This window comes from Leptopilina boulardi, unplaced genomic scaffold (assembly GCF_019393585.1).
Source record: "Leptopilina boulardi isolate dan_hultmark-lab unplaced genomic scaffold, ZJU_Lbou_2.1 LbouV2_351, whole genome shotgun sequence".
In the NCBI taxonomy this organism is placed as follows: domain Eukaryota; kingdom Metazoa; phylum Arthropoda; class Insecta; order Hymenoptera; family Figitidae; genus Leptopilina; species Leptopilina boulardi.
The window spans coordinates 1,197,398-1,219,407 of record NW_026137920.1 but is presented as its reverse complement, the minus strand read 5'-3'; the positions used below and the strand labels follow the sequence as shown (position 1 = coordinate 1,219,407).

Genomic DNA, 22,010 nt, shown 5'->3' with positions numbered 1-22,010 from the left:
TAAAAAAATTGCAATGTTCGAAAGCCACGGTTTTTACGTAAAAAAGTCTAGGAATATTGATACCAGAGTCTTCCCAGGGTTGTTAGAGTCCTAAATTTTTTGAGAAAAATTGCAAAGTTCGAAAGCCACGTTTTTTACCTCAAAATGACTGGAAAAAGTGATACCAGGGTTTTCCCAGGGTTGTTAAATTCCTAAATTTTCTGATAAAAATTGCAAAGTTCGAAAGCCACGGTTTACACGTAAAAAAGTCTGGGAAAATTGATGCCAGGTTTTTTCCGAGGTTGTTACGGTCCTAAATTTTTTGATAAAAATTTCAAAGTTCGAAAGCGACGGTTTTCACGCAAAAAAGTCTGGGAAAAGTGATACCAGAGTTTTCCCAGGGTTGTTAGAGTCCTAAATTTTTTGAGAAAAATTGCAAAATTCGAAAGCCACGTTTTTTACCTCAAAATGACTGGAAAAAGTGATACCAGGGTTTTCCCAGGGTTGTTAAATTCCTAAATTTTCTGATAAAAATTGCAAAGTTCGAAAGCCACGGTTTACACGTAAAAAAGTCTGGGAAAATTGATGCCAGGTTTTTTCCGGGGTTGTTACGGTCCTAAATTTTTTGATAAAAATTTCAAAGTTCGAAAGCCACGGTTTTCACGTAAAAAAGTCTGGGAAAAGTGATACTAGAGTTTTCTCAGGGTTGCTAGAGTCCTAAATTTTTTGAGAAAAATTGCAAAGTTCGAAAGCCACGTTTTTTCCCTCAAAAAGACTGGGAAAGTGATACCAAAGTCTTCCCAGGGTTGTTAGTGACCTAAATTTTTTGAGAAAAATTGCAAAGTTCGAAAGCCACGTTTTTTACCTCAAAATGAGTAGAAAAAGTGATACCAGAGTTTTCCCAGGGTTGTTAGAGTCCTAAAATTTTTGAGAAAAATTGCAAAGTTCGAAAGCCACGTTTTTTACCTCAAAATGACTGGAAAAAGTGATACCAGTGTCTTCCCAGGGTTGTTAAATTCCTAAATTTTCTGATAAAAATTGCAAAGTTCGAAAGCCACGGTTTACACGTAAAAAAGTCTGGGAAAATTGATGCCAGGTTTTTTCCGAGGTTGTTACGGTCCTAAATTTTTTGATAAAAATTTCAAAGTTCGAAAGCGACGGTTTTCACGTAAAAAAGTCTGGGAAAAGTGATACCAGAGTTTTCCCAGGGTTGTTAGAGTCCTAAATTTTTTGAGAAAAATTGCAAAGTTCGAAAGCCACGTTTTTTACCTCAAAATGACTGGAAAAAGTGATACCAGGGTTGTTAGAGTCCTAAATTTTTTGATAAAAATTGCAAAGTTCGAAAGCCACGGTTTTCATGTAAAAAAGTCTGAGAAAATTGATGCTAGGTTTTTTCCAAGGTTGTTACGGTCCTAAATTTTTTAAAAAAATTGCAATGTTCGAAAGCCACGGTTTTTACGTAAAAAAGTCTAGGAATATTGATACCAGAGTCTTCCCAGGGTTGTTAGAGTCCTAAATTTTTTGAGAAAAATTGCAAAGTTCGAAAGCCACGTTTTTTACCTCAAAATGACTGGAAAAAGTGATACCAGGGTTTTCCCAGGGTTGTTAAATTCCTAAATTTTCTGATAAAAATTGCAAAGTTCGAAAGCCACGGTTTACACGTAAAAAAGTCTGGGAAAATTGATGCCAGGTTTTTTCCGGGGTTGTTACGGTCCTAAATTTTTTGATAAAAATTTCAAAGTTCGAAAGCCACGGTTTTCACGTAAAAAAGTCTGGGAAAAGTGATACCAGAGTTTTCTCAGGGTTGTTAGAGTCCTAAATTTTTTGAGAAAAATTGCAAAGTTCGAAAGCCACGTTTTTTCCCTCAAAAAGACTGGGAAAGTGATACCAAAGTCTTCCCAGGGTTGTTAGTGACCTAAATTTTTTGAGAAAAATTGCAAAGTTCGAAAGCCACGTTTTTTACCTCAAAATGAGTAGAAAAAGTGATACCAGAGTTTTCCCAGGGTTGTTAGAGTCCTAAAATTTTTGAGAAAAATTGCAAAGTTCGAAAGCCACGTTTTTTACCTCAAAATGACTGGAAAAAGTGATACCAGGGTCTTCCCAGGGTTGTTAAATTCCTAAATTTTCTGATAAAAATTGCAAAGTTCGAAAGCCACGGTTTACACGTAAAAAAGTCTGGGAAAATTGATGCCAGGTTTTTTCCGAGGTTGTTACGGTCCTAAATTTTTTGATAAAAATTTCAAAGTTCGAAAGCGACGGTTTTCACGTAAAAAAGTCTGGGAAAAGTGATACCAGAGTTTTCCCAGGGTTGTTAGAGTCCTAAATTTTTTGAGAAAAATTGCAAAGTTCGAAAGCCACGTTTTTTACCTCAAAATGACTGGAAAAAGTGATACCAGGGTTGTTAGAGTCCTAAATTTTTTGATAAAAATTGCAAAGTTCGAAAGCCACGGTTTTCATGTAAAAAAGTCTGAGAAAATTGATGCTAGGTTTTTTCCAAGGTTGTTACGGTCCTAAATTTTTTAAAAAAATTGCAATGTTCGAAAGCCACGGTTTTTACGTAAAAAAGTCTAGGAATATTGATACCAGAGTCTTCCCAGGGTTGTTAGAGTCCTAAATTTTTTGAGAAAAATTGCAAAGTTCGAAAGCCACGTTTTTTACCTCAAAATGACTGGAAAAAGTGATACCAGGGTTTTCCCAGGGTTGTTAAATTCCTAAATTTTCTGATAAAAATTGCAAAGTTCGAAAGCCACGGTTTACACGTAAAAAAGTCTGGGAAAATTGATGCCAGGTTTTTTCCGGGGTTGTTACGGTCCTAAATTTTTTGATAAAAATTTCAAAGTTCGAAAGCCACGGTTTTCACGTAAAAAAGTCTGGGAAAAGTGATACCAGAGTTTTCTCAGGGTTGTTAGAGTCCTAAATTTTTTGAGAAAAATTGCAAAGTTCGAAAGCCACGTTTTTTCCCTCAAAAAGACTGGGAAAGTGATACCAAAGTCTTCCCAGGGTTGTTAGTGACCTAAATTTTTTGAGAAAAATTGCAAAGTTCGAAAGCCACGTTTTTTACCTCAAAATGAGAAGAAAAAGTGATACCAGAGTTTTCCCAGGGTTGTTAGAGTCCTAAAATTTTTGAGAAAAATTGCAAAGTTCGAAAGCCACGTTTTTTACCTCAAAATGACTGGAAAAAGTGATACCAGGGTTGTTGTTTGGTGCATACTAGAAGAAAAAAAACTAAAATCATAAAAACAAATCTTTTCTTAATCCCTATTTTTCGTCAAAAATCACGTACACTTTATTGCAGTTATTTACAGACAATTTTACACTTTTAAAAACTACTTCAGTCGACGCCATATTAATACAATAGCCTTTAGAAGACACCGAGTCCTCGATGTTATCCGTAAAACAATTTAAGTTTGTTACAACACATTTCTTCAAATCCGCTCTATACCTGCATTTCGCATCTTAAACTTGTTCCCTTTCCAAAAACCATTTCGAACCCTATGATCCCCACTCTATTTTTCAATTTCCCCTCAAAATCTCCACCCACAACCATCTCTCACACAAAAATTAGATGACATTTAGTCCCCGAGTTGAACACACACTTTTCTCGAAATGAATTGTCGGTTTCTCAATTGTACACTAATCTTGTATTAATGGATGCAATTAATAAATGAATTGTGTTGATAATGTAAATTCACAAGTTTTATATTGATTCATTTATCCCGACTTTAACAATAACGAACAAATGTTTAATGTCTAAACATTTTTTGGTCCTTCGAGCCGGATTTGCCACGCGGAATGAAATTCAAACTTAAGTTCGCGCGTGCATAAGTGTTTGCTCAGTTAACAGTTAAAGTTCACTATCATTATTATATAGTTGAACTAATTGTACGGCAATCACACGTCCGAAAAAACTGATATTCCATACAATTCTAATTGTGGAACAATTAACCTATTGAACAAGTGAACATTTTTTGCACACTATTACGTGCCGTCACTCAAGTCAACATTCTGTGCACACTATTAAGTGCCGTCAATCAAGTCAACATTCTGTGCACACTATTAAGTGCCGTCAATCAAGTGAACATTTTTCTGGACACCATTAAGTGCCGTCAAACAAGTGAAGTGTTTATCCACAGCAATTACAATCTGTGAACATTAAACCCTTTTTCTTGGACAATTTCTGAACCGGAGCCCATTGCCACTTCAAGTTTGCAGTTTCCCAATTCAACTGAAAGTGAAGTCAATCAACGCTTGTCAACATAAGGCTCATCGTCGTATCCAGTCAACGTCGTATGCAGTCAATCTCATCAGTCAATTTACATCAAGTAAGTCAAGGCACCATTCCATTCATTCCACTTTACTATCCAATGTCTCATTCTTGAACTGCATTTGTTTTTAAAAGTCAAAATGACAGATGCTCAAATAAAGGACCTCGTTTTTAAACGTGGTACTTTAAAACGCACTTTAACTAATAACGAACAAAATGTGAATGCAATTAATGATAATTCAAATCTTAATCTGCTTAACCCTGCTGAAAGATTGCGTAAGTTAGAAGAGACTTGGACGGAATTCCAAGATATTCAGTCGCAATTAGAATTTTTCTTTATTGATGATAACGACAATCTTAAAGTACATGAACTCGAAAGAACTGAATTTGAAAATCGATATTTTAATTTAACCGGGCGTTTACAATTCTATAACGATAAATTAAAATATTCAAATGCTCCAATTTCTTCGGGCTCAAGTTCGACACAACCAATTCAAGATGCTGCTTCTAACAGAAGTCAAAACATTACACCTCAAATCAAATTGCCAACAATTAATCTGCCAACGTTCTCGGGTAGTTACGATACGTGGTTGGGTTTCTCAGACACTTTTAAATCAATCATTCATCAAAATGAAAAAATTCCTACAATTCAAAAGTTACACTATTTAAAATCATGTTTGAAGGATGAAGCCGCCGCGATAATTGATGCAATTGAAACATCCTCAACAAATTATCAGGTTGCTTGGGATTTATTAGAGGAACGATATAACAATCGTCGATTCATAGTCGAAAGTCACACTAAGGCTTTGCTTGAACTTCCAGCGTCAACAAAAGAATTTTCGATTCGCGCAATACTCGATCATGTTCAAAAACATGTGAGAGCACTGCGAGCATTAAATATACCTGTTGATAATTGGGACACAATTTTAATTTCCATCATTAAGGGCAAGTTAAATCAATTTAATCGCGACAAATGGGAAGATTCAACAGCAGAGTCAAACCTTCCGACTATGAAAGACATGTTTACTTTTTTACAACGTAGAGCACAATTAGAAGAAACTCGACTTGAGGAAATTCAGATCAAATCGAGTAATAAGTCCGAAAATCAAAAGAGCAATTCAAAGTCGTTTAAAAAATCCAATGTTCAACATTCGCATGTTACTACACAGAGTAAACCAATTTGCTATTTTTGTAAAGGGAATCACGCCATTTATTCGTGTCAAGATTTATTAAAGCTGTCAATAACTGAACGTTTACAAAAGGTTAAAGACTTATCATTGTGCATGAACTGCCTGCGTCAGAATCACCAAGCACACAAATGTCAATTAGGTCCTTGTCGAAAGTGTAAAGAAAAACACAATTCTCTTCTCCATCCAGAAGAAACTGAATCTCAATCTGTGAACTTGGCAACTGACAATAATTCATCAGTTATGTTGCAAGCTCATGGTAATCCACACTCATTAATATCCACGGCAATTGTCGACATTAAAGACTCACAGGGCAATTTTCATTCTTGCAGAATTTTGTTAGACAGTGGATCACAATCTCATTATATAACGGAGAAAATGGCTGCCTCTCTCGATTTAAAGGCAAGCCCAGTCAATATCAATGTCACTGGGTTTTCGTTGTCACAAACCTCGATTACAAAATCAATTTCAAGTACGATGAAATCACGAGTTAATAAATATGAAGCACATTTAGACTTTTTTGTTGTCCCGAGAATCACTAGTAAACTGCCTTCAATTTCAATCAAGCGCTCCCAATTGTCAATTCCTCAGCACATAAAACTGGCCGATCCTGAGTTTTACAAATCAGCTGATATTGACGCACTTATCGGTGTGCAACTATTTTACAAATTGCTTTGTATCGGGCAGCTTTCTATTCCGGGTCACGATGCCATCCTTCAAAAAACTCGCTTGGGATGGATTGTAGCAGGAAACATTTTTCAAGGTTCCTCCAAGTCCAAAACTGAGTCATGTCATTTAGTTGTTAATTCAACAACTCAACCCGAAGATATTTTTTCTCAATTCTGGGAGCTTGAACAAGTCCCAAACAAAAAGTTTCTTTCCCAAGAAGAGCAAGCTTGTGAAGCTCACTTCATTAACAATACAAAGCGGCTCCCTGATGGTAGATACGTTGTTAATTTACCCTTTAATGAAATCAAGGACAAGCTTGGACAATCCTTTTACATGGCGAAGAAACGGTTCAATCATTTAGAAATGAAATTAGAACGGAATCCAATTTTGAAACAATCCTATGCCGAGTTTATAAATGAGTATGAAAATTTAGGTCACATGTCAGAAGACTTAAATGAAAATTCGTTCAACACCGGGTATTTTCTCCCCCACCATGCTATTATCAAGGAGGAAAAGTTGACTTCCAAAATACGCGTTGTTTTCAATGGTTCAGCAAAGGATTCTAGGGGGTTTTCATTAAATAATGCTTTAATGGTTGGTCCCACAGTTCAAAATGACCTTTTCACCATCTACACTCGCTTTCGATTATTTATGTATGTTTTATCTGCCGATTTAGAGAAAATGTATAGGCAAGTTTTAGTCGCCCCTGAAGATTTCGACTATCAAAAAATATTGTGGCGAGATAATCCAGACAAACCAATCAAGATCTTTCAGCTGAAAACCGTAACATACAGTACTGCCTCAGCTCCATATCTTGCCACTCGTGTTCTATTGCAATTAGCAAACGATGAGGGTCAATTTTTCCCACTTGCATCTCAAGCCCTAAGGGACAATTTTTATGTTGATGATTGCTTAACAGGTGCAAAAACTAAACAAAGGGCTCTAGAACTTCGAGATGAATTAATCGAAATTGTAAAAAAGGGAGGTTTCTCATTGCGAAAATGGGCTTCTAATTGCCCAGATTTAGTCAACAATCTTGATAGTAAATCAACTGATTCTCTCATATCATTAAAATCAGAAGATACTATCAAAACGCTGGGAATTTCTTGGGTTCCAGACAAAGATAAAATAATTTATTTAATTAACAACCTGAGTACCAGCAATGAAATCACAAAGCGTACAATTCTCTCTGACATTGCAAGGATTTTTGATCCACTAGGATTGTTAAGTCCCATTATTGTTTGCGCTAAACTCATGATTCAACATTTATGGAAAAACAAGATCGATTGGGATCAATGTTTATCCAATGAATTAAGAGTTCAATGGCTTGAATTTAAAAATCAATTACCCCTTCTTAATGGGATTGAATTTAATCGTTGTTTATTTTCACCCGAATATGGGGCTGTTCAATTGCATGGATTTTGCGATGCCAGCGAAAGGGCATACGCAGCTTGCATTTATCTCAGGTCAACAAATAAAACAGGTGAACACGAATCTCATCTTGTTTGCTCAAAATCACGAATAGCGCCAATTCATCCTGTGACATTGCCCAGGTTGGAATTGTGTGCAGCACTTTTATTATCGCGATTAGTTGTTGCCGCAAAACAAGCCTTTAATCACTTTGAAATTGAGAAACAAGTTTTGTGGTCAGATTCGACTATCGCACTTTGTTGGATAAAGACTCCGCCACATACTTTAAAAACCTTTGTTGCAAATCGAGTAGGTGAAATTCTTGAATCAACACAATCGTGTGAATGGCGACACGTGCCCACCCTCGATAATCCAGCTGACCTGCCTTCACGGGGGGTCATGCCCAAGGATTTTTCTAACATTGACATTTGGAGGCATGGTCCGCAATGGCTAGTACAAGACGAAGATACCTGGCCTCAACTAGAATTGAAACCCTGTTCGCTACCTGAACTTCGTAAACCAGTTTCGACAAATGTTTTCGCAACAGTCACTGATACTGATGCATATTTTCTTTCACGTTTCTCTTCAATCCGAACTTTGACTCGAGTTATAGCTTATTGCCGCCGTTTCTGTCACAACGCAAAAGGTTTCGACCGGCTAACTGGTGAACTGACAATGGCAGAGAGTAATGAAGCTCACGACTGCATAATCAAACTTATTCAAAAACGCGAATTTTCTCAAGAAGTTAATCAATTATCTAATGGCAATTCCGTTAACAATAAAAGCAAACTTTTGAACCTTGATCCATTCCTAGAAAAAGGAATTCTTAGAGTTGGCGGACGCTTATCAAATTCTGATCTGAATTTTAATCAAAAGCACCCTATAGTGCTCCCTCGCAATCATTCTGTCACTTCTATGATAATTCGCGAACAACACGAGAAATTGCAGCATGCAGGAGTTCAAGCGACTTTGTATGCTGTTCGGGAATTGTATTGGCCTATTGACGGCAGAAATATTACACGAAAGGTACTCCGTCAATGTGTAACTTGTGTTCGTGTCAATCCACAAGGATTTGATTATAAAATGGGAAATCTACCCGCTGATCGGGTCGATTATTGTGGTCCTTTTTTTGTTAAAGAAAAAAGATATCGCAATACAAAGAATATAAAATGCTATGTCGCAGTATTCGTTTGTTTTATTACCCGCGCGGTACATCTTGAATTGGTGAGTGATCTCACTACTGATGCCTTTCTTGGTAGTTTGAAAAAATTATTCGCTCGTCGTGGAAAAGCCAGCAAAATCTATTCTGATAATGCTACTAATTTTGTTGGCGCAAGCAGACAATTAAAAGAATTAGATCAATTATTAAATTCAGTCGATCACAAACAAAAATTAAAACATTTTTGCGAAAACAAAAAAATTACTTGGAATTTCAGTCCTCCTCGCGCACCGCACTTTGGTGGTTTATGGGAGGCTGCCGTAAAGTCGTTTAAATACCACTTTACTCGCACAGTAGGGACTGCTATTTTGACTTTCGAACAATTGCAAGTTTATGTCTATGAAATTGAGGCAATCTTGAACTCACGTCCTCTCACTCCAATCTCTTCCGATCCTAATGATCTTCGTCCATTGACACCTGGTCATTTCCTAATTGGTTGCCCCTTGACAACACTACCTGAGGAAAACCTGCTGGACGTCAAACCTAGCCGATTATCCCTCTGGCAGCACGCACAACAAATGAGACAACATTTCTGGCAGCGTTGGCAAAAAGAGTATGTCAATGAACTTATCACCCGCAGCAAATGGAAATCAGGTTCCTCAGAAATTAAAATCGGTACCCTTGTTGTCTTAAAAGAAGACAATTTACCTCCCTTGCACTGGAAATAGGGGCGCATCTACGAGACACACCCTGGACCAGATGGAGTGATCCGAGTGGTCACCGTGAAAACTACGAATGGAACCTACAAACGTTCCATTAAACAATTGTATCCTTTACCAGTTGAATCTTCAGAGTGAATTAATAGACTGTAACAATTGACGCAGATGTTACAGAAGTGAACTAAGTGCTAGGCTATAAATGACTATAAGACTTTATACTGAACTTTATTTTTATTATTGAACAATGTTCGTTCAAGGTCGCCGGCATGTTTGGTGCATACTAGAAAAAAAAACTAAAATCATAAAAACAAATCTTTTCTTAATCCCTATTTTTCGTCAAAAATCACGTACACTTTATTGCAGTTATTTACAGACAATTTTACACTTTTAAAAACTACTTCAGTCGACGCCATATTAATACAATAGCCTTTAGAAGACACCGAGTCCTCGATGTTATCCGTAAAACAATTTAAGTTTGTTACAACACATTTCTTCAAATCCGCTCTATACCTGCATTTCGCATCTTAAACTTGTTCCCTTTCCAAAAACCATTTCAAACCCTATAATCCCCACTCTATTTTTCAATTTCCTCTCAAAATCTCCACCCACAACCATCTCTCACACAAAAATTAGATGACATTTAGTCCCCGAGTTGAACACACACTTTTCTCGAAATGAATTGTCGGTTTCTCAATTGTACACTAATCTTGTATTAATGGATGCAATTAATAAATGAATTGTGTTGATAATGTAAATTCACAAGTTTTATATTGATTCATTTATCCCGACTTTAACAATAACGAACAAATGTTTAATATCTAAACAGTTGTTAAAGTCCTAAATTTTTTGATAAAAATTGCAAAGTTCGAAAGCCACGCTTTTTACGTAAAAAAGTATGGGAAAATTGATGCCAGCTTTTTGCCGGGATTGTTACGGTCCTAAATTTCTTAAGAAAAATTGCAAAGTTCGAAAGCCACGTTTTTTCCCTCAAAAAGACTGGAAAAAGTGATACCAAAGTATTCCCAGGGTTGTTACGGTCCTAAATTTTTATAAGAAAAATTGCAAAGTTCGAAAGCCACGTTTTTTACCTCAAAATAAGTGGAAAAAGTGATACCAGAGTTTTCCCAGGGTTGTTAGAGTCCTAAATTTTTTGATAAAAATTGCAAAGTTCGAAAGCCACGGTTTTTACGTAAAAAAGTCTGGGAAAATTGATGCCAGGTTTTTCCCGGGGTTGTTACGGTCCTAAATTTCTTAAGAAAAATTCGAAAGCCACGTGTTTACCCTCAAAAAGACTGTAAAAAGTGATACCAAAGTTTTCCCAGGGTTGTTAGTGTCCTAAATATTTTTAGAAAAAAAAAGACTGGAAAAAGTGATACCAGGGTTGTTAGAGTCCTAAATTTTTTGATAAAAATTGCAAAGTGCGAATGCCACGGTTTTCACGTAAAAAAGTCTGGGAAAAGTGATACCAGGGTTTTCCCGGGGTTGTTACGGTCCTAAATTTTTTAAGAAAAATTGCAAAGTTTGAAAGCCACGTTTTTTATCTCAAAAATACAAGAAAAAGTGATACCAGAGTTTTCCCGGGGTTGTTACGGTCCTAAATTTTTTGAGAAAAGTTGCAAAGTTCGGAAGTCACGTTTTTTCCCTCAAAAAGACTGGGAAAGTGATACCAAAGTTTTCCCAGGTTTGTTAGTGTCCTAAATTTTTTGATAAAAATTGCAAAGTTCGAAAGCCACGGTTTTCACGTAAAAAAGTCTGGGAAAAGTGATACCAGAGTTTTTTCAGGGTTGTTAGAGTCCTAAATTTTTGAGAAAAATTGGAAAGTTCGAAAGCCACGTTTTTTACCTCAAAATGACTGGAAAAAGTGATACCAGGGTTGTTAGAGTCCTAAATTTTTTGATAAAAATTGCAAAGTGCGAATGCCACGGTTTTCACGTAAAAGAGTCTGAGAAAATTGATGCTAGGTTTTTTCCAAGGTTGTTACGGTCCTAAATTTTTTGAGAAAAATTGCAAAGTTCAAAAGATACGTTTTTTCCCTCAAAAAGACTGGAAAAAGTGATACCAAAGTTTTCCCAGTGTTGTTAGTGTCCTAAATTTTTTGAGAAAAAAAAAAGACTGGAAAAAGTGATACCAGGGTTGTTAAAGTCCTAAATTTTTTGATAAAAATTGCAAAGTTCGAAAGCCACGGTTTTCACGTAAAAAAGTCTGGGAAAAGTGATACCAGAGTTTTCCCAGGGTTGTTAGAGTCCTAAATTTTTTGATAAAAATTGCAAAGTTCGAAAGCCAAGTTTTTTACCTCAAAAATACAAGAAAAAGTGATACCAGAGTTTTCCCGGGGTTGTTACGGTCCTAATTTTTTTGAGAAAAATTACAAAGTTCGAAAGTCATGTTTTTTACTTTAAAATATGTGGAAAAAGTGATACCAGAGTTTTCCAAGGGTTGTTAGTGTCCTAAATTTTTTGAGAAAAATTGCAAAGTTCGAAAGCCACGTTTTTTACCTCAAAATGACTGGAAAAAGTGATACCAGGGTTTTCCCAGGGTTGTTAAAGTCCTAAATTTTCTGATAAAAATTGCAAAGTTCGAAAGCCACGGTTTTCACGTAAAAAAGTCTGGGAAAATTGATGCCAGGTTTTTTCCGGGGTTGTTACGGTCCTAAATTTTTTGATAAAAATTGCAAAGTTCGAAAGTCACGTTTTTTACCTCAAAAAGACTGGAAAAAGTGATACCAGGGTTTTCCCGGGGTTGTTACGGTCCTAAATTTCTTAAGAAAAATTGCAAAGTTCGAAAGCCACGTTTTTTACCTCAAAATGACTGGAAAAAGTGATACCAGGGTTTTCCCATGGTTGTTAAAGTCCTAAATTTTCTGATAAAAATTGCAAAGTTCGAAAGCCACGGTTTTCACGTAAAAAAGTCTGAGAAAATTGATGCTAGGTTTTTTCCAAGGTTGTTACGGTCCTAAATTTTTTGAGAAAAATTGCAAAGTTCAAAAGATACGTTTTTTACCTTAAAAAGAATGGAAAAAGTGATACCAGGGTTTTCCCGGGGTTGTTACGGTCCTAAATTTCTTAAGAAAAATTGCAAAGTTCGAAAGCCACGTTTTTTCCCTCAAAAAGACTGGAAAAAGTGATACCAAAGTTTTCCCAGTGTTGTTAGTGTCCTAAATTTTTTGAGAAAAAAAAAAGACTGGAAAAAGTGATACCAGGGTTGTTAAAGTCCTAAATTTTTTGATAAAAATTGCAAAGTTCGAAAGCCACGGTTTTCACGTAAAAAAGTCTGGGAAAAGTGATACCAGAGTTTTCCCAGGGTTGTTAGAGTCCTAAATTTTTTGATAAAAATTGCAAAGTTCGAAAGCCAAGTTTTTTACCTCAAAAATACAAGAAAAAGTGATACCAGAGTTTTCCCGGGGTTGTTACGGTCCTAATTTTTTTGAGAAAAATTACAAAGTTCGAAAGTCATGTTTTTTACTTTAAAATATGTGGAAAAAGTGATACCAGAGTTTTCCAAGGGTTGTTAGTGTCCTAAATTTTTTGAGAAAAATTGCAAAGTTCGAAAGCCACGTTTTTTACCTCAAAATGACTGGAAAAAGTGATACCAGGGTTTTCCCAGGGTTGTTAAAGTCCTAAATTTTCTGATAAAAATTGCAAAGTTCGAAAGCCACGGTTTTCACGTAAAAAAGTCTGGGAAAATTGATGCCAGGTTTTTTCCGGGGTTGTTACGGTCCTAAATTTTTTGAGAAAAATTGCAAAGTTCCAAAGCCACGTTTTTTACCTCAAAATGACTGGAAAAAGTGATACCAGGGTTTTCCCAGAGTTGTTAAAGTCCTAAATTTTCTGATAAAAATTGCAAAGTTCGAAAGCCACGGTTTTCACGTAAAAAAGTCTGGGAAAATTGATGCCAGGTTTTTTCCGGGGTTGTTACGGTCCTAAATTTATTGATAAAAATTGCAAAGTTCGAAAGGCACGGTTTTCACGTAAAAAAGTCTGGGAAAAGTGATACCAGAGTTTTCTCAGGGTTGTTAGAGTCCTAAATTTTTGAGAAAAATTAGAAAGTTCGAAAGCCACGTTTTTTACCTCAAAATGACTGGAAAAAGTGATACCAGGGTTGTTAGAGTCCTAAATTTTTTGATAAAAATTGCAAAGTGCGAATGCCACGGTTTTCACGTAAAAAAGTGTGGGAAAAGTGATACCAGGGTTTTCCCGGGGTTGTTACGGTCCTAAATTTTTTAAGAAAAATTGCAAAGTTCGAAAGCCACGTTTTTTACCTCAAAAATGCAAGAAAAAGTGATACCAGAGTTTTCCCGGGGTTGTTACGGTCCTAATTTTTTTGAGAAAAATTACAAAGTTCGAAAGTCACGTTTTTTAATTTAAAATATGTGGAAAAAGTGATACCAGAGTTTTCCCAGGGTTTTTAGTGTCCTAAATTTTTTGAGAAAAATTGCAAAGTTCGAAAGCCACGTTTTTCCCTCAAAAAGACTGGAAAAAGTGATACCAAAGTATTCCCAGGGTTGTTACGGTTCTAAATTTTTTTAAGAAAAATTGCAAAGTTCGAAAGCCACGTTTTTTACCTCAAAATGAGTAGAAAAAGTGATACCAGAGTTTTCCCAGGGTTGTTAGAGTCCTAAAATTTTTGAGAAAAATTGCAAAGTTCGAAAGCCACGTTTTTTACCTCCAAATGACTGGAAAAAGTGATACCAGGGTTGTTAAAGTCCTAAATTTTTTGATAAAAATTGCAAAGTTCGAAAGCCACGTTTTTTCCCTCAAAATAAGTGGAAAAAGTGATACCAGAGTTTTCCCAGGGTTGTTAGAGTCCTAAATTTTTTGAGAAAAATTGCAAAGTTCGAAAGCCACGTTATTTACCTCAAAATGACTGGAAAAAGTGATACCAGGGTTGTTAGTGTCCTAAAATTTTTGATAAAAATTGCAAAGTTCGAAAGCCACGCTTTTTACGTAAAAAAGTCTGGGAAAATTGATCCCAGGTTTTTCCCGGGATTGTTACGGTCTTAAATTTCTTAAGAAAAATTGCAAAGTTCGAAAGCCACGTTTTTTCCCTCAAAAAGACTGGGAAAGTGATACCAGAGTTTTCTCAGGGTTGTTAGAGTCCTAAATTTTTTGAGAAAAATTGCAAAGTTCGAAAGCCACGTTTTTTACCTCAAATAGACTGGAAAAAGAGATACCAGGGTTGTTAGTGTCCTAAATTTTTAGATAAAAATTGCAAAGTTCGAAAGCCACGGTTTTTACGTAAAAAAGTATGGGAAAATTGATGCCAGGTTTTTCCCGGGATTGTTACGGTCTTAAATTTCTTAAGAAAAATTGCAAAGTTCGAAAGCCACGTTTTTTCCCTCAAAAAGACTGGGAAAGTGACAACAAATTTTTCCCAGGGTTGTTAGTGACCTAAATTTTTTGAGAAAAATTGCAAAGTTCGAAAGCCACGTTTTTTACCTCAAAATGAGTAGAAAAAGTGATACCAGAGTTTTCCCAGGGTTGTTAGAGTCCTAAAATTTTTGAGAAAAATTGCAAAGTTCGAAAGCCACGTTTTTTACCTCCAAATGACTGGAAAAAGTGATATCAGGGTTGTTAAAGTCCTAAATTTTTTGATAAAAATTGCAAAGTTCGAAAGCCACGTTTTTTCCCTCAAAAAGACTGGAAAAAGTGATACCAAAGTATTCCCAGGGTTGTTACGGTCCTAAATTTTTTTAAGAAAAAATTGCAAAGTTCGAAAGCCACGTTTTTTACCTCATAATGAGTAGAAAAAGTGATACCAGAGTTTTCCCAGGGTTGTTAGAGTCCTAAAATTTTTGAGAAAAATTGCAAAGTTCGAAAGCCACGTTTTTTACCTCCAAATGACTGGAAAAAGTGATACCAGGGTTGTTAAAGTCCTAAATTTTTTGATAAAAATTGCAAAGTGCGAATGCCACGGTTTTCACGTAAAAAAGTCTGGGAAAAGTGATACCAGGGTTTTCCCGGGGTTGTTACGGTCCTAAATTTTTTAAGAAAAATTGCAAAGTTCGAAAGCCACGTTTTTTACCTCATAATGAGTAGAAAAAGTGATACCAGAGTTTTCCCAGGGTTGTTAGAGTCCTAAAATTTTTGAGAAAAATTGCAAAGTTCGAAAGCCACGTTTTTTACCTCCAAATGACTGGAAAAAGTGATACCAGGGTTGCTAAAGTCCTAAATTTTTTGATAAAAATTGCAAAGTTCGAAAGCCACGGTTTTTACGTAAAAAAGTCTGGGAAAAGTGATACCAGGGTTGTTAAAGTCCTAAATTTTTTGATAAAAATTGCAAAGTTCGAAAGCCACGGTTTTCACGTAAAAAAGTCTGAGAAAATTGATGCTAGGTTTTTTCCAAGGTTGTTACGGTCCTAAATTTTTTGAGAAAAATTGCAAAGTTCAAAAGATACGTTTTTTACCTTAAAAAGAATGGAAAAAGTGATACCAGGGTTTTCCCGGGGTTGTTACGGTCCTAAATTTCTTAAGAAAAATTGCAAAGTTCGAAAGCCACGTTTTTTCCCTCAAAAAGACTGGAAAAAGTGATACCAAAGTTTTCCCAGTGTTGTTAGTGTCCTAAATTTTTTGAGAAAAAAAAAAGACTGGAAAAAGTGATACCAGGGTTGTTAAAGTCCTAAATTTTTTGATAAAAATTGCAAAGTTCGAAAGCCACGGTTTTCACGTAAAAAAGTCTGGGAAAAGTGATACCAGAGTTTTCCCAGGGTTGTTAGAGTCCTAAATTTTTTGATAAAAATTGCAAAGTTCGAAAGCCAAGTTTTTTACCTCAAAAATACAAGAAAAAGTGATACCAGAGTTTTCCCGGGGTTGTTACGGTCCTAATTTTTTTGAGAAAAATTACAAAGTTCGAAAGTCATGTTTTTTACTTTAAAATATGTGGAAAAAGTGATACCAGAGTTTTCCAAGGGTTGTTAGTGTCCTAAATTTTTTGAGAAAAATTGCAAAGTTCGAAAGCCACGTTTTTTACCTCAAAATGACTGGAAAAAGTGATACCAGGGTTTTCCCAGGGTTGTTAAAGTCCTAAATTTTCTGATAAAAATTGCAAAGTTCGAAAGCCACGGTTTTCACGTAAAAAAGTCTGGGAAAATTGATGCCAGGTTTTTTCCGGGGTTGTTACGGTCCTAAATTTTTTGAGAAAAATTGCAAAGTTCCAAAGCCACGTTTTTTACCTCAAAATGACTGGAAAAAGTGATACCAGGGTTTTCCCAGAGTTGTTAAAGTCCTAAATTTTCTGATAAAAATTGCAAAGTTCGAAAGCCACGGTTTTCACGTAAAAAAGTCTGGGAAAATTGATGCCAGGTTTTTTCCGGGGTTGTTACGGTCCTAAATTTATTGATAAAAATTGCAAAGTTCGAAAGGCACGGTTTTCACGTAAAAAAGTCTGGGAAAAGTGATACCAGAGTTTTCTCAGGGTTGTTAGAGTCCTAAATTTTTGAGAAAAATTAGAAAGTTCGAAAGCCACGTTTTTTACCTCAAAATGACTGGAAAAAGTGATACCAGGGTTGTTAGAGTCCTAAATTTTTTGATAAAAATTGCAAAGTGCGAATGCCACGGTTTTCACGTAAAAAAGTCTGGGAAAAGTGATACCAGGGTTTTCCCGGGGTTGTTACGGTCCTAAATTTTTTAAGAAAAATTGCAAAGTTCGAAAGCCACGTTTTTTACCTCAAAAATGCAAGAAAAAGTGATACCAGAGTTTTCCCGGGGTTGTTACGGTCCTAATTTTTTTGAGAAAAATTACAAAGTTCGAAAGTCACGTTTTTTAATTTAAAATATGTGGAAAAAGTGATACCAGAGTTTTCCCAGGGTTGTTAGTGTCCTAAATTTTTTGAGAAAAATTGCAAAGTTCGAAAGCCACGTTTTTCCCTCAAAAAGACTGGAAAAAGTGATACCAAAGTATTCCCAGGGTTGTTACGGTTCTAAATTTTTTTAAGAAAAATTGCAAAGTTCGAAAGCCACGTTTTTTACCTCAAAATGAGTAGAAAAAGTGATACCAGAGTTTTCCCAGGGTTGTTAGAGTCCTAAAATTTTTGAGAAAAATTGCAAAGTTCGAAAGTCACGTTTTTTACCTCCAAATGACTGGAAAAAGTGATACCAGGGTTGTTAAAGTCCTAAATTTTTTGATAAAAATTGCAAAGTTCGAAAGCCACGTTTTTTCCCTCAAAATAAGTGGAAAAAGTGATACCAGAGTTTTCCCAGGGTTGTTAGAGTCCTAAATTTTTTGAGAAAAATTGCAAAGTTCGAAAGCCACGTTATTTACCTCAAAATGACTGGAAAAAGTGATACCAGGGTTGTTAGTGTCCTAAAATTTTTGATAAAAATTGCAAAGTTCGAAAGCCACGCTTTTTACGTAAAAAAGTCTGGGAAAATTGATCCCAGGTTTTTCCCGGGATTGTTACGGTCTTAAATTTCTTAAGAAAAATTGCAAAGTTCGAAAGCCACGTTTTTTCCCTCAAAAAGACTGGGAAAGTGATACCAGAGTTTTCTCAGGGTTGTTAGAGTCCTAAATTTTTTGAGAAAAATTGCAAAGTTCGAAAGCCACGTTTTTTACCTCAAATAGACTGGAAAAAGAGATACCAGGGTTGTTAGTGTCCTAAATTTTTAGATAAAAATTGCAAAGTTCGAAAGCCACGGTTTTTACGTAAAAAAGTATGGGAAAATTGATGCCAGGTTTTTCCCGGGATTGTTACGGTCTTAAATTTCTTAAGAAAAATTGCAAAGTTCGAAAGCCACGTTTTTTCCCTCAAAAAGACTGGGAAAGTGACAACAAATTTTTCCCAGGGTTGTTAGTGACCTAAATTTTTTGAGAAAAATTGCAAAGTTCGAAAGCCACGTTTTTTACCTCAAAATGAGTAGAAAAAGTGATACCAGAGTTTTCCCAGGGTTGTTAGAGTCCTAAAATTTTTGAGAAAAATTGCAAAGTTCGAAAGCCACGTTTTTTACCTCCAAATGACTGGAAAAAGTGATATCAGGGTTGTTAAAGTCCTAAATTTTTTGATAAAAATTGCAAAGTTCGAAAGCCACGTTTTTTCCCTCAAAAAGACTGGAAAAAGTGATACCAAAGTATTCCCAGGGTTGTTACGGTCCTAAATTTTTTTAAGAAAAAATTGCAAAGTTCGAAAGCCACGTTTTTTACCTCATAATGAGTAGAAAAAGTGATACCAGAGTTTTCCCAGGGTTGTTAGAGTCCTAAAATTTTTGAGAAAAATTGCAAAGTTCGAAAGCCACGTTTTTTACCTCCAAATGACTGGAAAAAGTGATACCAGGGTTGTTAAAGTCCTAAATTTTTTGATAAAAATTGCAAAGTGCGAATGCCACGGTTTTCACGTAAAAAAGTCTGGGAAAAGTGATACCAGGGTTTTCCCGGGGTTGTTACGGTCCTAAATTTTTTAAGAAAAATTGCAAAGTTCGAAAGCCACGTTTTTTACCTCATAATGAGTAGAAAAAGTGATACCAGAGTTTTCCCAGGGTTGTTAGAGTCCTAAAATTTTTGAGAAAAATTGCAAAGTTCGAAAGCCACGTTTTTTACCTCCAAATGACTGGAAAAAGTGATACCAGGGTTGCTAAAGTCCTAAATTTTTTGATAAAAATTGCAAAGTTCGAAAGCCACGGTTTTTACGTAAAAAAGTCTGGGAAAAGTGATACCAGGGTTGTTAAAGTCCTAAATTTTTTGATAAAAATTGCAAAGTTCGAAAGCCACGGTTTTCACGTAAAAAAGTCTGGGAAAAGTGATACCAAAGTTTGCTCAGGGTTGTTAGAGTCCTAAAATTTTTGAGAAAAATTGCAAAGTTCAAAAGATACGTTTTTTACCTCAAAATGACTGGAAAAAGTGATAACAGTGTTGTTAGAGTCCTAAATTTTTTAATAAAAATTGCAAAGTTCGAAAGCCACTGTTTTTACCTCAAAAATACAAGCAAAAGTGATACCAGGGTTTCCCGTGGTTGTTACGGTCCTAAATTTTTTGAGAAAAATTGCAAAGTTCGAAAGCCACGATTTTTACCTCAAAATAAGTAGAAAAAGTGATACCAGAGTTTTCCCAGGGTTGTTAGAGTCCTAAAATTTTTGAGAAAAATTGCAAAGTTCGAAAGCCACGTTTTTTACCTCCAAATGACTGGAAAAAGTGATACCAGGGTTGTTAGAGTCCTAAATTTTTTGATAAAAATTGCAAACTTCGAAAGCCACGTTTTTTCCCTCAAAAAGACTGGAAAAAGTGATACCAAAGTATTCCCAGGGTTGTTACGGTTCTAAATTTTTTTAAGAAAAATTGCAAAGTTAGAAAGCCACGTTTTTTACGTAAAAAAGTCTGGGAAAAGTGATACCAGAGTTTGCTCAGGGTTGTTAGAGTCCTAAAATTTTTGAGAAAAATTGCAAAGTTCGAAAGCCACGTTTTTTACCTCCAAATGACTGGAAAAAGTGATACCAGGGTTGTTAAAGTCCTAAATTTTTTGATAAAAATTGCAAAGTGCGAATGCCACGGTTTTCACGTAAAAAAGTCTGGGAAAAGTGATACCAGGGTTTTCCCGGGGTTGTTACGGTCCTAAATTTTTTAAGAAAAATTGCAAAGTTCGAAAGCCACGTTTTTTACCTCATAATGAGTAGAAAAAGTGATACCAGAGTTTTCCCAGGGTTGTTAGAGTCCTAAAATTTTTGAGAAAAATTGCAAAGTTCGAAAGCCACGTTTTTTACCTCCAAATGACTGGAAAAAGTGATACCAGGGTTGCTAAAGTCCTAAATTTTTTGATAAAAATTGCAAAGTTCGAAAGCCACGGTTTTTACGTAAAAAAGTCTGGGAAAAGTGATACCAGGGTTGTTAAAGTCCTAAATTTTTTGATAAAAATTGCAAAGTTCGAAAGCCACGGTTTTCACGTAAAAAAGTCTGGGAAAAGTGATACCAAAGTTTGCTCAGGGTTGTTAGAGTCCTAAAATTTTTGAGAAAAATTGCAAAGTTCAAAAGATACGTTTTTTACCTCAAAATGACTGGAAAAAGTGATAACAGTGTTGTTAGAGTCCTAAATTTTTTATTAAAAATTGCAAAGTTCGAAAGCCACTGTTTTTACCTCAAAAATACAAGCAAAAGTGATACCAGGGTTTCCCGTGGTTGTTACGGTCCTAAATTTTTTGAGAAAAATTGCAAAGTTCGAAAGCCACGATTTTTACCTCAAAATAAGTAGAAAAAGTGATACCAGAGTTTTCCCAGGGTTGTTAGAGTCCTAAAATTTTTGAGAAAAATTGCAAAGTTCGAAAGCCACGTTTTTTACCTCCAAATGACTGGAAAAAGTGATACCAGGGTTGCTAAAGTCCTAAATTTTTTGATAAAAATTGCAAAGTTCGAAAGCCACGTTTTTTCCCTCAAAATAAGTGGAAAAAGTGATACCAGAGTTTTCCCAGGGTTGTTAGAGTCCTAAATTTTTTGAGAAAAATTGGAAAGTTCGAAAGCCACGTTTTTTACCTCAAAATGACTGGAAAAAGTGATACCAGGGTTGTTAGAGTCCTAAATTTTTTGATAAAAATTGCAAACTTCGAAAGCCACGTTTTTTCCCTCAAAAAGACTGGAAAAAGTGATACCAAAGTATTCCCAGGGTTGTTACGGTTCTAAATTTTTTTAAGAAAAATTGCAAAGTTAGAAAGCCACGTTTTTTACGTAAAAAAGTCTGGGAAAAGTGATACCAGAGTTTGCTCAGGGTTGTTAGAGTCCTAAAATTTTTGAGAAAAATTGCAAAGTTCGAAAGCCACGTTTTTTACCTCAAAATGACTGGAAAAAGTGATAACAGTGTTGTTAGAGTCCTAAATTTTTTGATAAAAATTGCAAAGTTCTAAAGCCACTGTTTTTACCTCAAAAATACAAGCAAAAGTGATACCAGGGTTTCCCGTGGTTGTTACGGTCCTAAATTTTTTGAGAAAAATTGCAAAGTTCGAAAGCCACGATTTTTACCTCAAAATAAGTAGAAAAAGTGATACCAGAGTTTTCCCAGGGTTGTTAGAGTCCTAAAATTTTTGAGAAAAATTGCAAAGTTCGAAAGCCACGTTTTTTACCTCCAAATGACTGGAAAAAGTGATACCAGGGTTGCTAAAGTCCTAAATTTTTTGATAAAAATTGCAAAGTTCGAAAGCCACGTTTTTTCCCTCAAAAAGACTGGAAAAAGTGATAACAAAGTATTCCCAGGGTTGTTACGGTTCTAAATTTTTTTAAGAAAAATTGCAAAGTTCGAAAGCCACGTTTTTTACCTCAAAAATACAAGCAAAAGTGATACCAGGGTTTTCCCGTGGTTGTTACTGTCCTAAATTTTTTGAGAAAATTTGCAAAGTTCGAAAGCCACGTTTTTTACCTTAAAAAGACTGGAAAAAGTGATACCAGGTTTTTCCCGGGATTGTTACGGTCTTAAATTTCTTAAGAAAAATTGCAAAGTTCAAAAGCCACGTTTTTTTCCTCAAAAAGACTGGGAAAGTGATACCAAAGTTTTCCCAGGGTTGTTAGTGACCTAAATTTTTTGAGAAAAATTGCAAAGTTCGAAAGCCACGTTTTTTACCTCCAAATGACTGGAAAAAGTGATACCAGGGTTGTTAAAGTCCTACATTTTTTGAAAAAAATTGCAAAGTTCGAAAGCCACGTTTTTTCCCTCAAAAAGA

The 22,010-nt window shown here is 35.6% G+C and overlaps 1 protein-coding gene across 1 annotated transcript; it reads left to right on the top strand.

Moving 5' to 3' along the window:
* Positions 1 to 4,383: 4,383 nt before the first annotated feature.
* LOC127286210 (uncharacterized) lies at positions 4,384 to 9,396 on the top strand. Its single transcript, XM_051312567.1, has 2 exons — positions 4,384 to 8,764; positions 9,026 to 9,396. Exons 1-2 carry the CDS (start codon positions 4,384 to 4,386, stop codon positions 9,394 to 9,396), a joined length of 4,752 nt encoding a protein of 1,583 aa, XP_051168524.1.
* The last annotated feature ends 12,614 nt before the right edge of the window (positions 9,397 to 22,010 follow it).

Excerpts from the sequence above, each read along its gene's own strand:
- LOC127286210 (XM_051312567.1), top strand. The coding sequence starts at position 4,384 with ATGACAGATGCTCAAATAAAGGACCTCGTTTTTAAACGTGGTACTTTA. Across the intron at positions 8,765-9,025 it reads CACTACTGATGCCTTTCTTG|GGACTGCTATTTTGACTTTC; the intron begins GTAGTTTGAAAA and ends CTCGCACAGTAG.